The 14,094-nt window shown below is 45.6% G+C and overlaps 2 protein-coding genes across 9 annotated transcripts in view; both read left to right on the top strand.

Annotated features, from left to right (window-relative positions):
- The window catches only part of LOC111863980 (zinc finger protein OZF), a 13,258-nt gene extending 9,183 nt beyond the window's left edge, over positions 1-4,075 (top strand). For 7 of the 8 annotated variants that reach the window (XM_023850838.2, XM_033751280.1, XM_023850839.2 and 4 more), the window contains one exon: positions 3,989-4,075. The gene's annotated coding sequence lies outside the window, so the exon portion shown is untranslated. Of the gene's footprint in view, positions 1-1,225; positions 1,415-3,988 lie in introns of those variants that run through there. The other variant, XM_033751278.1, reaches the window with a different exon arrangement.
- The window catches only part of LOC111863978 (mucin-2), a 46,906-nt gene continuing 36,111 nt past the window's right edge, over positions 3,300-14,094 (top strand). The window contains exon 1 of the mRNA XM_023850829.2: positions 3,300-4,147. Within this exon, the coding sequence (XP_023706597.1) occupies positions 4,057-4,147 (91 nt within the window). The 5' untranslated portion in view covers positions 3,300-4,056. The remainder of the gene's footprint in view (positions 4,148-14,094) is intronic.

Genomic DNA, 14,094 nt, shown 5'->3' with positions numbered 1-14,094 from the left:
CCCCCCTGCCTACTTCGTATATAAGCAGCACCTTCCACATCCTATCACCACAGCTACTGCTCTCCGCAGCTATTCAACTGCTCTGAAGATGGAGGCGCTACGTTCCTCCGAAACGTCGGCCAAAACGAAGAATACACGGTGCCTAAACCCAGAAGACAACTTTCTTCATTGTCATCGCCGTGAAAACCTCAAAACTTACATGTTCTTATCTCTTTGATAACCTTAAAAATATTCAGTTTCTGCCTAATACATCTTGAAATGTTCATTACTGTCAATAGTGATACAGTTCACTATGTCATCATTGGGAAGTTGTTTGAGATGTGAACACTCATGCACCCCATGGAGGCACAAGCTTCTATATCAGCTTGGTGTATGAACATCATGCAAAGAAAGTGAAGTGTACCAGTTAACTTCATGTTAGTTTCTGCTGCCTGCCATATATTCTGTTTGTTGTGGACTGTCATCTGGGATCATGTGCCAGTGATATGCTGATGGTAGCAGCAGTGGTTGTTGAGGGGAGTGTGAGCTGTTTCAAGAAATGGCAGACATCCCCATGTTTTAATTAAGCAGATATTTTAAAAATATGCAGGAATAATATATGTTTTTCTTATTTATTTTTATGAATCAGTTCTTTAAGAGGGTATATTCTATTGTATGTGGCCCCCCCTCAAGCTGCCCACTTCATCTCTCAAGGATTGTGTGAGACAGACTAATAATAATTGACATTGTACTGATATCCGATGGTATGCTACAGTGTCCTACAAGGGAGTAAAATGAATACTTTTAGTTAGTTTTCCAAATTGTATAAATGCATTCATTTCTTCAAATACTCAAATTATTTTACAGTTTGGAATAATAAAATTATTTGATTTTTTGTGCCCAACACTAGTTCTTTGCTAAGTGCTGTTAAGTGTCTGTAGCTAGTGTGATGAAGAGATGCTTCTAAACATAAAGTAAGAAGCCATAGAAAATAGCTCATGTATAAAAGACTTATCACTCTTATGCTGGTAAGGAACCATGTCTTCGATTCAGGTAAAAATAAAATTGTTGTGATTGATTACTACGCTTTCACATACTGTGTTGTTGAATTTGATGAGAACCGAATCGAATTCACGCATCGAGAAATAGCTGATATCTCATGCTGAGGTCAGTAGGCCCGTGTCCTGGTTCTCTCTGTATCTGTAACATTTTTCTCCATGTTTGACTAAACACTTCTCCTTCCAAGATGGAGGCAGTTGGTTCTGCAAAATGTTGGTAACTATCTAACAAGAATACACAGCTTCATGCCGCAGGAGACAGTAGTCTCCAGTCCCTGTCTTAAGAACATCAGATCTCAGTTTCCTAGGAACCTTGTACAAGTTGCAGCTTCCATCTTTGGACCACTCCAGGTTCTTACCTCTGTGAGATTGCTGGCCACTCTGACTGTAAACCAACAGATAAACAAGAAGTTTTAGGAGGAACTACTTGTCTACTTTCCTGACATGGAAACACATAGAAAGCAACATGTATAAAATAAAAATTACAGGTGGTTACACAGACAGCAAGGTGATCTCATATAACCCTCCTTTAATTTTTTCAAAATAAAGAAAGCAAGTGAAAAACCAAAACATTTTATGGTATGTAATGGGGCATGTGGTAGCATAGTTGGTTGAGGTACAAGCCAGAAGGTCATGTGTTCCAAGTCCCAATGAGGTAGATTTTTTCAGTTTACCTAATCCTTCCAGCCACGCTATGACCCTAGGGTCGACTCATCCTCTACCAGATATGAGTACCAGGAATCTTCCTGGGGGCTAAAGGGCAGCCAGCGCATAGGGGTGACAGCTTTACTTCCATCTATGAGCCAGTTGTCTAGAGAAAATATGGGAGCCTCAATGTCTCACAACCCTATGGACCTTCACAGCCTGTTACAGGGATAGTTTTACTTTTTTACCTTTTAATTAGTATATAATAGAGTAATTGTAACAAAAAACTTATCCTGAAGATGGCACACACGTACCGAAGCATGTCATCCTAGACAGGAATCTCCGCATGTTGGAAAGAGTGTCATTTTGGTAGGAATACAATGAACATCTATAATAATTCTGATTGAGGTGTAGGGCTACCACAGTCGTCCCAAATGAATGCTGTATGCAGTAAGTTGCATCTTGAAATGGTCCACAACCACCTGCTCCCAAATCCCTTGCCACTTATGATCAGAATTAAATTTTGAAGTTTGCAGTTAAAGTAGCATAGGTAAATGAGCTAGCCTAAACTTTTCCAGCACCGCCTTTCAGCAGGAAGTCAAGAAGGGAGCATAGTGTTCCTACAAAACTACAATGTGTAATCCCATACGACCACAATATGAATGGTCACCACTGTGAAAACAGTTGCAAGTTAGTTGTTGCAGCTCACCAGGACACTTCGTAGGGGCTGCAATATACAAAAACAGTCACTTCACAGCTGTTGTGACATCACAATCAGTAGGTCCCAGAAAGTGCCGTAAATGCTGCAGTCATTGCCTGGGTTCACACCTCATCCGTCCGCTGGACGAACACAACAGAAAATAGTACGAATATCAGGCGTGTGTCACACATCAAGGGGACCAACCGCATGGTCCTGAAATATGTCGGACGAGGAGTCATGATCGGGAATTCCAGGGTTCCATCGTCTTCTGAAGATTGCTTATTATTTTCTCGGGTTTTAAGAGTCCTGATAGCAAATTCAGGTACATTGTACTTAAACATAGTTCAAATCAGCCTCTGTCCAAGGGTTAAATAAATAAAAGTCGAATATATGATATTGGTGGGAAAGCCAGAAGGAAAGAGGCCACTGGGAAGACAGGGGTAGGTAGGCGGACAATATTAAAATGGATCTTGGAGAGAGAGGATGTTACGGATTGGATTGATCTGGCTCAGTATAGGGGCCCGTGGAGGGCTCTTGTGAACACCCGGATTCAATAAAATTGGAACATTCTTGAGTAGCTGCACAACTGGCGACTTCTCAAGGAGGGCTCACCTGCATGACTGAGTGAGTTGTAAAGTCACTGAAACCATCGTGCGCTTAGCTTTCATGGCTGCCCGCGCGATATGCGTGTAGTTTTTCTTCAGGCACCGCCGTGTAACGTAAGCACTTTACATAACGTCGTTAAATTAGTGATATATGACATTTTGGAATCAGTCTGCTTGTGTCTTACATTCCATTCAACTCGCGTCTCATGGATTCCAAATCCCCACCTTAGTATCGCATAGCAACGGCCAATGAGAGCGCGTGACGTCACTGCTTCCCCACGAGTGAGCGGGCCTGTATACAGGTGCGGACAGTCCGTGGCGAACGCGTGGATTAGTTTGCGGTGATGTGATCTGTAGAAAGTTGAAAGGGTTTGTGTACGGGTAGAAACAACATTATATTAGATATCAGTGGCGGAATTTAAGGAGTTGGCCATTTAATTTTAAACGTGTTTGTTTAGTGGCAGTGTGACTAGCTGGATGTTTTGAAGACTTTTGTACGTGAAAGGTTGTGCTTTCCCATATAGCAAACCTGAGAACCTTTAACAACCAGAATTAGAATAAACATGCAGTTGTATAGTTTGTGATATGTTCAAGATTGTGTGTAGTCTGGAAATAAGTGAGCTGTCGTCAGACTTTGAAATACTTTCAACATTACCAAACACATTATTATATACGACTGATTAACATATTTCTGCAGTATTGTTCCTGAACTGTTTTGGTTATAAAAACATACTTAAATATAAATTCCCAAGAGCTAATTTGTAACTTTATATAGGAAATATATCAAGAGTATTAATTACTATGTGAAAGTTTGTTACGCTCGACGAAACGATTTCAGTGGCAGTGACATCCCAACAGAGAAATTCAGAACCGTGTAAAGAATTGAAAAGTGCAGTAGAATGTAGCGAAACGATATTGGGGGCCTGAAAGAACATTGCATGTTGCAACCTCGAGTTTCCGTGAAAGTTGCTGACTGGAAATTTTGGTGTCTTCAATTTCAGAATCCAGATATGTGAAGAACGGCGTGTGTTTTGTGTATCGATTTGTGTGTTTACATCCGTCTGGAACGATGAGACACGCGGCGCCGGATTTGACGTCGGGACGTCTGTTGCCTGTCGTCGCGACGCTCCTCTGCTTTTGTTCCCTGTCAACCCAAATAGGTACGTTTGAATTTAAATATAATATCCTATACCATTCACTGCATCTGAGACTCAGTACACACGAACCACTCAAGGACATGCCACAAGACAGGATCTGACCGCCCCCATTAACACGTCACACAGAATTTGCACTCTCACTTGACAGTGTTTATGTCAGATGTAGCCCGAAAGGTGTAACTTAAATAATCGTGTGAAGGATCTGAGGTTCTCACAGCGATGGTTCTGAAGAGCGAAGCCTTCACGGATATAACGTCCAGAAGTCCGTTGAAAGTCAGCTCAAGTGTCGCAGGAACCAGTCGCCTCCATCTTCATGGCCAGGTGTGCTTGCTACCAGTTCATGCTGGTGGTCTCATGCTTTGCCTATTCTTGGACCCTGATGTTCCTCCGAAACGTCGGTTGACTGTCAACGGACTACACCGCGTTGTGCCCCAGAAGTCATGCGAAATTTTATTTTATAATTGGATGTCCTGGAAGTTGGCCATGCAACATATCGGGCTTTCAAATAATTTACTTAAAAATCAGACGCACTGGATGGTATTTGCTGTATTTAATCTAATGTAAGTAGTCTAGCGGCAGTAGTTGACATGTATATATTACGCACATTCTAGTTTTCTCTGAGTTAATTGCATTCTGGTTCTTGGCATACTTTTAACGTCGTTTTTCAACTGTGCAAGTTGTGCTAACAATTGAGAAATATGTAAATGGGAGGGGCCGTGGCCTACTTTATGGTACACCGTAACCTTTATGTGGAGAGACTGAGGAAAACTTGCAAACATGAATAAGGTACCACACAACAAGACGTTCATTGCTAACACCCACGGTCATCTTACAGCCTGCCGCAAATCGGTGGGCAGCTCAGGCGGGCCGCGGAGGTGCGGGCTGCTAGCGCAATCGCGCAAAACAGCTCGTGAACCGTTAAACGGATTTTCATCAAATTTGAACGCAACTCGCCAAATATTTCTACAAGTAAACAAGTCCGGAACAATAGTCATAGCGAAACTTCATTCACACATTTGCCATAACTCTTGCAGTTTTCGAGATAAATTACATACTTTTCGGAACTACAGATGAACACAAGCAAAGATTGCCGAAGTGTTTTTTTATTATTCTCGATCATAACAGGCCAGTATACTTGAAACGGACTTTTTCACTCTTTCAGCAAAAAACAATAATTTAGTTTGAAAAGGGAGAGAAATGTTTTGTTTACTTATACTCGTAACTCACATGGGTTGTTATCCCTGATGTGTTTGTGGTGTAAAAAGTGGAAAGATGCGACTAAAATACTCGCATTTTGAACCTTTTTGTTTGAAATAATCAGATTTGCGCTATTTATAGAAGAGCATCAGAGGTTGACATTCTCGAACTGAAAACCAACTGACAGTAACATACTCTTATTCTCTGCATATGCTCCTCGCCCCCACCCTTTCCCCTGTTAAAGATCTTCCGTTGAGCGTCGTGCGAATTTGTCGTATTAGACCAAGATAAAGTTCTCTTTCAGCTTATCGGCGTACTGAACTTAATCTGGACCGGTTGAGGACAGACACTAATCCGTTTATTCCATGTGACTGCAAATAATGCACATACAATATATGGGTTTAGTGCGGGGCGCTTGACGTCAGCGGTTACCGTTGCTGAGCAACATGAGAAGAAAAAAAAACGCGGTGTGTTGCATGCAGTAACGCTTCCGTCGCTTCACATACAGGGCCTCACGGTAGCGTCGCGTTTCGAATGTCACCCATAACAAGACGCCAACACCTACCCGAGTCAGCAGTCCAGACCAGTGATCGTACGGTTGCGGGGTTCTAGGGGCAGCGCGTCCCTGAAGGAACTCTGCCGGATGCGGTGAAGGCGACGTTGCCACTGGGCGTCCCGGCAGAGTGGGTGGGACATCTGTCTGTTCTGAGGGCTTCGTGGCTTTCCTCAGGCTGTGTAGGTGTACATGACGTTATGCCACGACCACTTCTCGCGCCCTTTGCAGTTCGATGTTCACTAATCAATCTACCCATCGACGTTAATCTGAGCAACTCACGGCGTCGACCCGGTTGGAAGCAAGCCCTTATCTGTAGGTTTACTTTCTCTCGCTTGTCGGCCATTTTGTCCCTTGCAAAGTGACAAATTTCATACCTTGAAGCATCAGCAAAATCGCCTGCCATTGTATCGTTCTCATCCTCGCAATATATTTCTGCACTGTTCATTTTAATATTATTGTCCCGTGTGTATCTTAACTGCGATCTCGGCCTGATGAAAGGAAGTCTTTCTGAACTATTTCCTTACACTCTGGTGCTACATCAGTTCAGAGCTCTTCTTAGCCGACACACTGTCCGTCTTGAATTCACAAAAGTTAGCGAATTGCTTCACCTCGGCCGGCGAAAGTTTCTCCTGCGGCCAGTCACACACTGCCTAATCGCTGCCAGAGTCAGACGCGACCGAGTGAAACGTATGTCGCCACAGCTGCGGTAACTGAGCCGTCTCAAACAGTTCTATCACTTCTGTCCAACGGTCTCGGAAACAGCAACACTTAAGCAACATTTATTTCGCATAGAGTGTGTTCAGTTTTGCTTGACAACGAATGGGCGAAGCATTTCTGGCTTGATACGCGCAAAGAAACGCTTGTGGTATTTACAGTTCTTTTCTTGTTCACAGTCGTTAAATTTCATGGAATACGCCGAATGCAGCTCATAACTTGGAAGATAAACGGCAAATAAATGCACGCGTTAGGACTTTAAGCAAGGCTTGAAGTAAGTACACAAGGCCGCGCCATAGCTCAAGCGGTTAGTCGCTGACTTCCCACCTCGGCGGCCCGGGTTCAAACCCGGGTCAGGTCAAGTGGGATTTGTGGTGGACAAAGTGGCGCTGGGGCAGGTTTCCTCCTAGTACTTCAGTTTACCCTCACAATCTTCATTCCACCAAATTCGCCATCATAATCACCCGGGGCAGGCACAATAGGCCAATGAGTGGCAGCCGTGTCGAGTGGACCTAAGTGGACTCCAATCCCCACTATGCGAATTAAAAAAAGAAATACATACGTAGGAAACACTGTAGCACTGTCTGACTGAGCCCTGAAGGCGGATGGTAGTTTTCCACTTTACCTGTCAGCAGCATGGGCTGCCTGTACTGCTGTTCCCCCATTTTATCACCATCCGCCTTGAGGGCTCAGTCAGACGCGAAATGTATTTACTGTGTTGAAATGAACCGACTCGCACCTCTGTTCTGTTAGGTTTTGCGTATGTTATAAACACGCAGACAGAAGGTTCAGGCAGCCGACGGAAATTGCCTCATCGTGACGTCATTGTCCTCTGATTCGAGATAGTCCCATTTTGTTCCAAGCAGACAGTTCTTGCACTTCGCTGGCGGTTGTATTGATTTATGTATTTGTAGTAACAGAGGATGATAAATACATTACAGGCGTTCTTTAGGCCACTTCAGTTTGCCGATGTAACTTCTGTATTGACATCACCGGAATCGGTGATCGATTCCTGCAGAGGCAAGATACTTTTGCTCTTGTCTGCACTATAAGTAGCACATGAGGGAGAGAAACCTTATGAGTGTGAGCGCTGCAACATGTCTGTGTTCAAGGAAACACTGTATAGAACTTCCGCTGGCGAAAAGACGTATGACTGTGAAATCTGTAGTAGGTATTCGTCCCTGTCAACTTCTGCTGTTATTCTTTTCGGGACGTACATTGGAGAGAAGTCGTACCGATGCAATTGCTGCAAGATCAGTAGTCGGTTCCTCTACTGGGGAAAGACTGTATGAACGTGGGCAGTCGGGTAAAATGTACGTTTGTTCACGCGATATATTGTGTAGACATGTATTTGAGAGTAACATATACAAAGTGCTCGTTACTGTCTGCTGGTCTGTTTGGTTTTTCATCCGACTATTCGCTTGAAATGCCTTCCACTTCCACTTGACTGAGGAAAGTTCGATGGCTTTACCCATTTAAACTGGCACTTCCGACAATAGCGCACTTCACCCTTTCAGTCAGTAAGTACCCCCATTACCCCTTACGTTTTCATGGCGTGGTGCTTAACTAAGTACGTGCACAACTTTGCCTTTAAGGTAAACTTATCCATCTGCTTAATTAATTGAACATTTGTGCCGTGAATAGGGGCTCTCGGTAGCGTAGCTGGTTGAGGCACTATGCTACAAGCCGATAAGTCGTGGTTTCGAGTCCCGATGAGGTGAATTTTTTCAGTTGACCTAATCCTTCCAGCCGCACTATGGCCCTGGGGTCGACTCAGCATCTACCAGAAATGAGTACCAGGAATATTCTTGTGGGTAAAAGGCGGCCGATCCGTAAGATTGACAACCTTACCGCCGTCTGTGAGCCGATTGTCTAGAAAATGTGGGAACCTGAACATCTCACAACCCTATGGGACTTCACGGCCTGTTAACAGGGATAGCTTTACTTTTTTATATCGTGAATACAGGTGAGAGAGTGGAGAAATATCTTCGCGCAGTCTTAACCTCGGCAGTAAGTAGAGGTGAGTGGTCAGCTTCACGCCCTGGTCCCTTTACTCTCAAGGAAAGAGCCTCTGGTACCCTTTTGACAGGAGCCTGAGTAGGCCCCAGAGCCTTGTCTGAAGGCCGTATAGAAGATAAAAAATGTCTTGCCCAATTCGAGACTCGAACTCCAGTTCCTCAGTCGTCCAGCTCATAGCCTGATCACTGTAGTGGCCGAACTATCTACAGTGCCTCAGTCACCCGGGAATTTCTACGCTGAGGGAGAAAGAAGGTGTTTGAGAGCAGGGTGCTGGGGGACTAGTTGGACTTAAGGGGGAGGGAATTCCTGGGGGATGGAGAAAACTGATAAATGAGGAGCTTCGTCAAACAATTCTCAAGTGAAAGAGGGTGGTATTGGCGAGACGTGTAGCATACATGATGAGAGAAATACGTACAGGATTTGGGTTGGAAGCCTTGAAAGAACTGGACACTTTGAAATCGTGGGCATGGCTCGCTTTTGTCAACGCAGGCACCATCTTGACTGGCTACGCCACTGTTAGCTTCTGGTGAGAAGTTGAGTTGGCCGACGCCGGATTTGAGGTACTCACGGCGGCGTCTGTGAAGAGTAAATATCGTCCAGGCTGTGACACAGACGTTTCGGCAGAATATACCACCTCCATTTTCAGATCTGCAAACCGCCTGCTTACCCCTGGTTACTTGTTTGACTTACTGGTGGACATCAGATGAAGACAATACGTTCCTCCGGAACGTCTATAAATGTCTATCGGGCTACACGGCGTCACATCCTGTAAGATGCAGTTTAATGTTTTTGCTTGTGAAAATGGGGTGTGCCCAATCGGTGCCCTCTGTGACAGCAGTATTGGAGATGTTCGCGTCCGAACGATCAAAGTGGCCATGATTAGGCAGTTCAGATGGCGCGTCGTGCTACTCACTCTCTCCTAAGCCACCGACAGTTTGTTCCGTGATCATTGTGCAGCACAGGGGCACTAGGAATTGTTGCTAAGTACAGCTTGCCTACAAAGTTACGTTCCGTTGAGGGATTCTGAGAACATTGCTGTCTCCTGGGACGTGACGCAGTGTAGTCTGGTATATACCTATTAACATTTTCAACTTCCGGTCTTCTGCCCTAAAGATGAAGGCAACAAGTTCCTCCGAAACGTTGGCACACTGAGAATGGGGGCAGAAGGTTTCTCCGAAACATCGACAACCGTCTGCCTTACTGAACAACGTCACATCGCAGAAGATAATATTCTTGTTACACATAGACTCCGTGGTTTGTTAGTCCGCAAGCGAACTATACCGACCGAGCGACCGCCGCTTGTCGGCGAAGTTAGTGCCAACTTTAGCAGATAGAGGGTGTTGCGTGGTCAGCGCAACGAATCCCCACGGCCGTTGATTTCGGTTTTCTAGACCGGCTTGTTACACATATGTCCATAAATTTGCTCTGTGTCTATGTATGTGTGAGAGAGTTTCCCCAGGATTCGAACCCGGTCCCAGATCTGCAACGACGTCTTGACACTCAAACTGTACGGTAAATGCGGTAAACCTTCCTGTAGGCGCCATATTGTGACGTCAGACCAATTATTTCGTTTACATAATTCACAGCAATTCCTGCATCATGGTTGTTGCTATCACGTTCCCACGGCCGCCATGTTGGCGTTATTTATGACAAAGCCATGAACATAAGGCGACAGACAGTAGGAATGAAGCGAGTTGCGGGTCACCCGATGGCTACGCTGCCCGCTCTCCCATGGAGGCAATTGCACGCACTCTTGTTTTCAATCGCGTAATTACACGTCCCGAAACGTTTGAAAGTGGAGTGGCATGAAGCCTAGTCGTCAGAGGTTCACTGCCGTATTCACAAAAGCAGCCGCTTATTAAATTCAATACTATGTAAGATTTGAGGCTTTCACGGCGGTGACTATGAAGAAATCAGTCTTCTGAGATTTGGCACCGTGTATATGTGGTGTTAATCGACGTTTCGGAGGAACGTATCGCCTTCATCTTCAGGGTAGAAGAAAAAATATAAGAAATCTGCAAGCGAAGAGACCGTGAGAACCGGTAAAAGCAGTCTGCCGGACTGGATGACATGGAGAAGAGAACATTCTTGCCCCTACTGGGACTCGAACCCCGAACCCTCCGTCGTCCAATCCGTGGCCAGTCGCTATACCGACTGCGCTAGCGTCAGATGATAGGATGATTGATAAATGATGAATGGGGAAGGACATTTTCCTGGAGGGACTAAGGAAAACCACGAAAACATGACTTAACAAGTAGTGATGTATTTTAATCAGTTGACGGTTCAGTGTTGGCTTCTCGCGACGCGTTAGCGTATCATCGTGTCGGTATGTTCACAGCTGCAACGAGCTGGCTGTGTTTTCGTGGCCACATGAACCTGCGGGCTGGAAAGAGAGTGAGCGTCGTGACGTAAGAGAGAAACATCGCCATGGATACGGCCGCGGGTTGTTCAGCTTTCCTCGTTTGATTCCATTGTCGGCCTATAGGCAATGTGCGGGGCATGGCAGGCTCTAGGAAACACGAAACAGATGAAGTCCGTTGCCTGTCATTGAAACAAATCTGGGTCGTTGGCTCCGCTTGTCACCTGCTTTAACGCTGGTTTCTTGCTCTGCTTATTCTTCGGCCCTGACGATGGAGGCGATATGTTCCTCCGAAACGTCGGTTGACTCAACAGATGTGGCGTTATGTCTCAGATGATAACCACCGCTGTGAGAACCCCAGACCCTCTTTATTTATTCATATTGTAGTATGCTGAGCTGTGACGCCGTTTAGTATTGTGGATGAATGAAAATATTGCCTCCATCTACAGGGAGGAATTGATTGCGTTGAGTAATACTGCCTCGTTGCGCTCCAGACAGGTGCTTGGCTGCAGTCTCGGTGCGACGCCGGCTGTCCTGTTCCCTCCAGACAGGAGCGGGAGGAGTCGTACCGTCTCACTAGATGCTGAAGGCGTTGTCAGGTATCAAACAAAGGGATGCAGTTCCTGAGCTCTGACGCCCGCAGTGCCGATGCTTCGGCCAGCACTCTCTGGCAACCGTCCAGCTCCGGTTCGCTGTGGCCAGGTCGCGTCTCGTCCGAGGCCGTATCATAAATTCGTTAAATTCTTTGCGAGTAAAAAGCCTTGAGGCCGGTCACGGTAGCCGAGCGGTCTAAGGCATGTACTGTCTTCGCTCGCTTGGAAACCGGGATCGTGGGTTCGAATCCCACTCAGGGCATGGATGTTTAGTTTGTGTGTGTGCGTTTTTCTGTGTTTATGTACAGGTAGAGGCCTTGCGACGAACTGATCACCCGCCCAAGGAGTCCTACCGAATATGTAAGACCTAGAAAAACCGAAGTGAACCGAGAGTTTCATGGAGGTAAGCCTAGGTCCACTGGGGCTGTAGTGCCAAGGAAAAAGAAATCCTGGAATGTACCAGCAGCGGCGTGTGGTACAGAAAGCAATTAATATGCTTATTGGTCAAGTTTGATATTTATCAAACGGCCGAATTTAAGGGGGTTTCCAACTGAAACCGCACTGCATTTCTTGTTTTCCCCCGTATGTAGCTCACGTCTCATCACGTTTATCTTCGGTTTTACATATCGTGTTAACAGTATTTGCTAAAGCTCCTTTTTGTGTGTTTTTCTCTACTCCTGAGACTTTATTTGTTCGTCTTCAAGTTCCGCCTTTCTCTCAAGCTAGGAGAACAAATCTTGGAACCGGACAGAACAGTGTGTAGTGTTGCAGTTTTCTTCTGTTCCCGGGACGTTTCTGAATTTACTTCTTGTTCTGCTGTTGACTGCACGCTCTCCGTACTCCAGCCTCTGTTTCTATGCACGCAAGACTTCGCCATTTTCAAAGCAACTCAGTTTCTTCTATGCGACTGTCTGCCTCTCATTTTAGGGACAGTTTACCTGTCAGCATCCGTGGGCAGTTTCGTGAAGTCTTGTTGGCGAGAGATACGTTACAGCTATTTAAAATAGCAAATTCAATTTTTAGAAATGGACTTGAAAGGTAATGTGTCGCTACCTGTAGCCACGAGGACGGGGTGGGCACTGACACCTTCCTGCAGTAGTCATGGCAACGAGGAACGAGGTGCGGAGTACGGTCTGATGGCTTTGTTGTCATTCTGCGTGACAAACAACAGAGCGGTAAATAGCAGCAGGAGGGGCACAACAGCAGAACGAAATTGAACACAGGGTAGGTAATGAATTTTGTGGGATGGCAGGATTGTACAGCAGTCACTTTACCATTTCGCAGTGTGCAGCAATTAAAGCATGGATTGAACAAATAGTCCCGTCGTCTGAGTTTTGATGCCGTTTACTTCAGGAGACGGAAGAATGTATGGCTTCCGTCTGCAGGGTAGAAGAGTACCTAAGGCAAACAGAACCTCATCTAGCCCCACCGGTTCAGGTTTCGCAATTCGAGTTTTTGTGTGGAGGCGTGAAGGGATTGATGGAAGAGGACGCCACCATAAAACACAGAGAAACTTGAAGAACGGAAGGAGAGAGGCAGACTCGGTCTCATGAATAGTAATGAGTAATAGTAATGTATATCTAGCGGTTACAGTAGCAGTATTGCTCTAGACTTGTATTCTAGAGGTTCACAATTTGAGCCTTGGCAGAGACACCGGCTACCCTGACTGACGTTCGTTTTGGTTTTCCTCAGTCCCTCCAGACAAACACAGGGATCGTTTTCTTTTAAATCTTTACCAATTCATTGTTCAGTTATCGTCCTCTGCTCCGCGATAATCCAAAAATGACAATGTAGAATCGCTCCATTAGTGAAGTGTTTGTTTCTCGTTATGCTCAAGTATGTATTTAAATATGCCTCTCCCACAGGCACTTCTGCCCGCCTCCGTGGTAAATGATCTGTTCTGAGTCAGTATCCGTCGAGGTAAACCGTTACAAAGGCCGCCCTCTGAGCATGCGTGTTAGCGCGGCGAGGATCTCCAGAACAAACGATGAACGTCCGTCATCACTGAAGTTAGTCTATGGATTAGCGGCCTCCGTAGTCTAGAGGTAACGTTCCCATCTCATGACTCGTGGTACGCGGGTTCAAACCCCGCGGAGGTCGTGGAATTTTTAAGGGCGGAAAAATTCAGGGAACAAGTCCTGCGGGAGGGACTTTAAGCCGTGGGTCCCGTGTCGTAGCTTTACGGCACGTAAAAGAACCTCATATCTCCAAAGGAGGTCACTGAGCTAAATTCAAGGACATTTCCCGCCCAACAGTAGTCTCTAACGCCTCTGATAGATGGGGGAAGCATTATAGATACCGCCAAGCCAGTAGAGGCCGAACTCGCTGGCTCGGTCGGGACTGATGGTACGCACCAATATCGGTAGGGTATAGAGACTGGTAGAAAATCATAGAGGGAAGCACAATGGACCAATACTGGTCTCAGTGCATGGGGAAACCCACCCTCTCCAATCATCATCATCATCAGTAATCTGTCAAGACGACAGGTCCACAGTCTCTTTCAAAACAATTC

The sequence above is a fragment of the Cryptotermes secundus genome, unplaced genomic scaffold (assembly GCF_002891405.2).
Source record: "Cryptotermes secundus unplaced genomic scaffold, Csec_1.0 scaffold279, whole genome shotgun sequence".
NCBI classification, from domain to species: domain Eukaryota; kingdom Metazoa; phylum Arthropoda; class Insecta; order Blattodea; family Kalotermitidae; genus Cryptotermes; species Cryptotermes secundus.
Note: the sequence above shows the minus strand (reverse complement) of the source record. Positions and strands in the feature narration are given on the sequence as shown.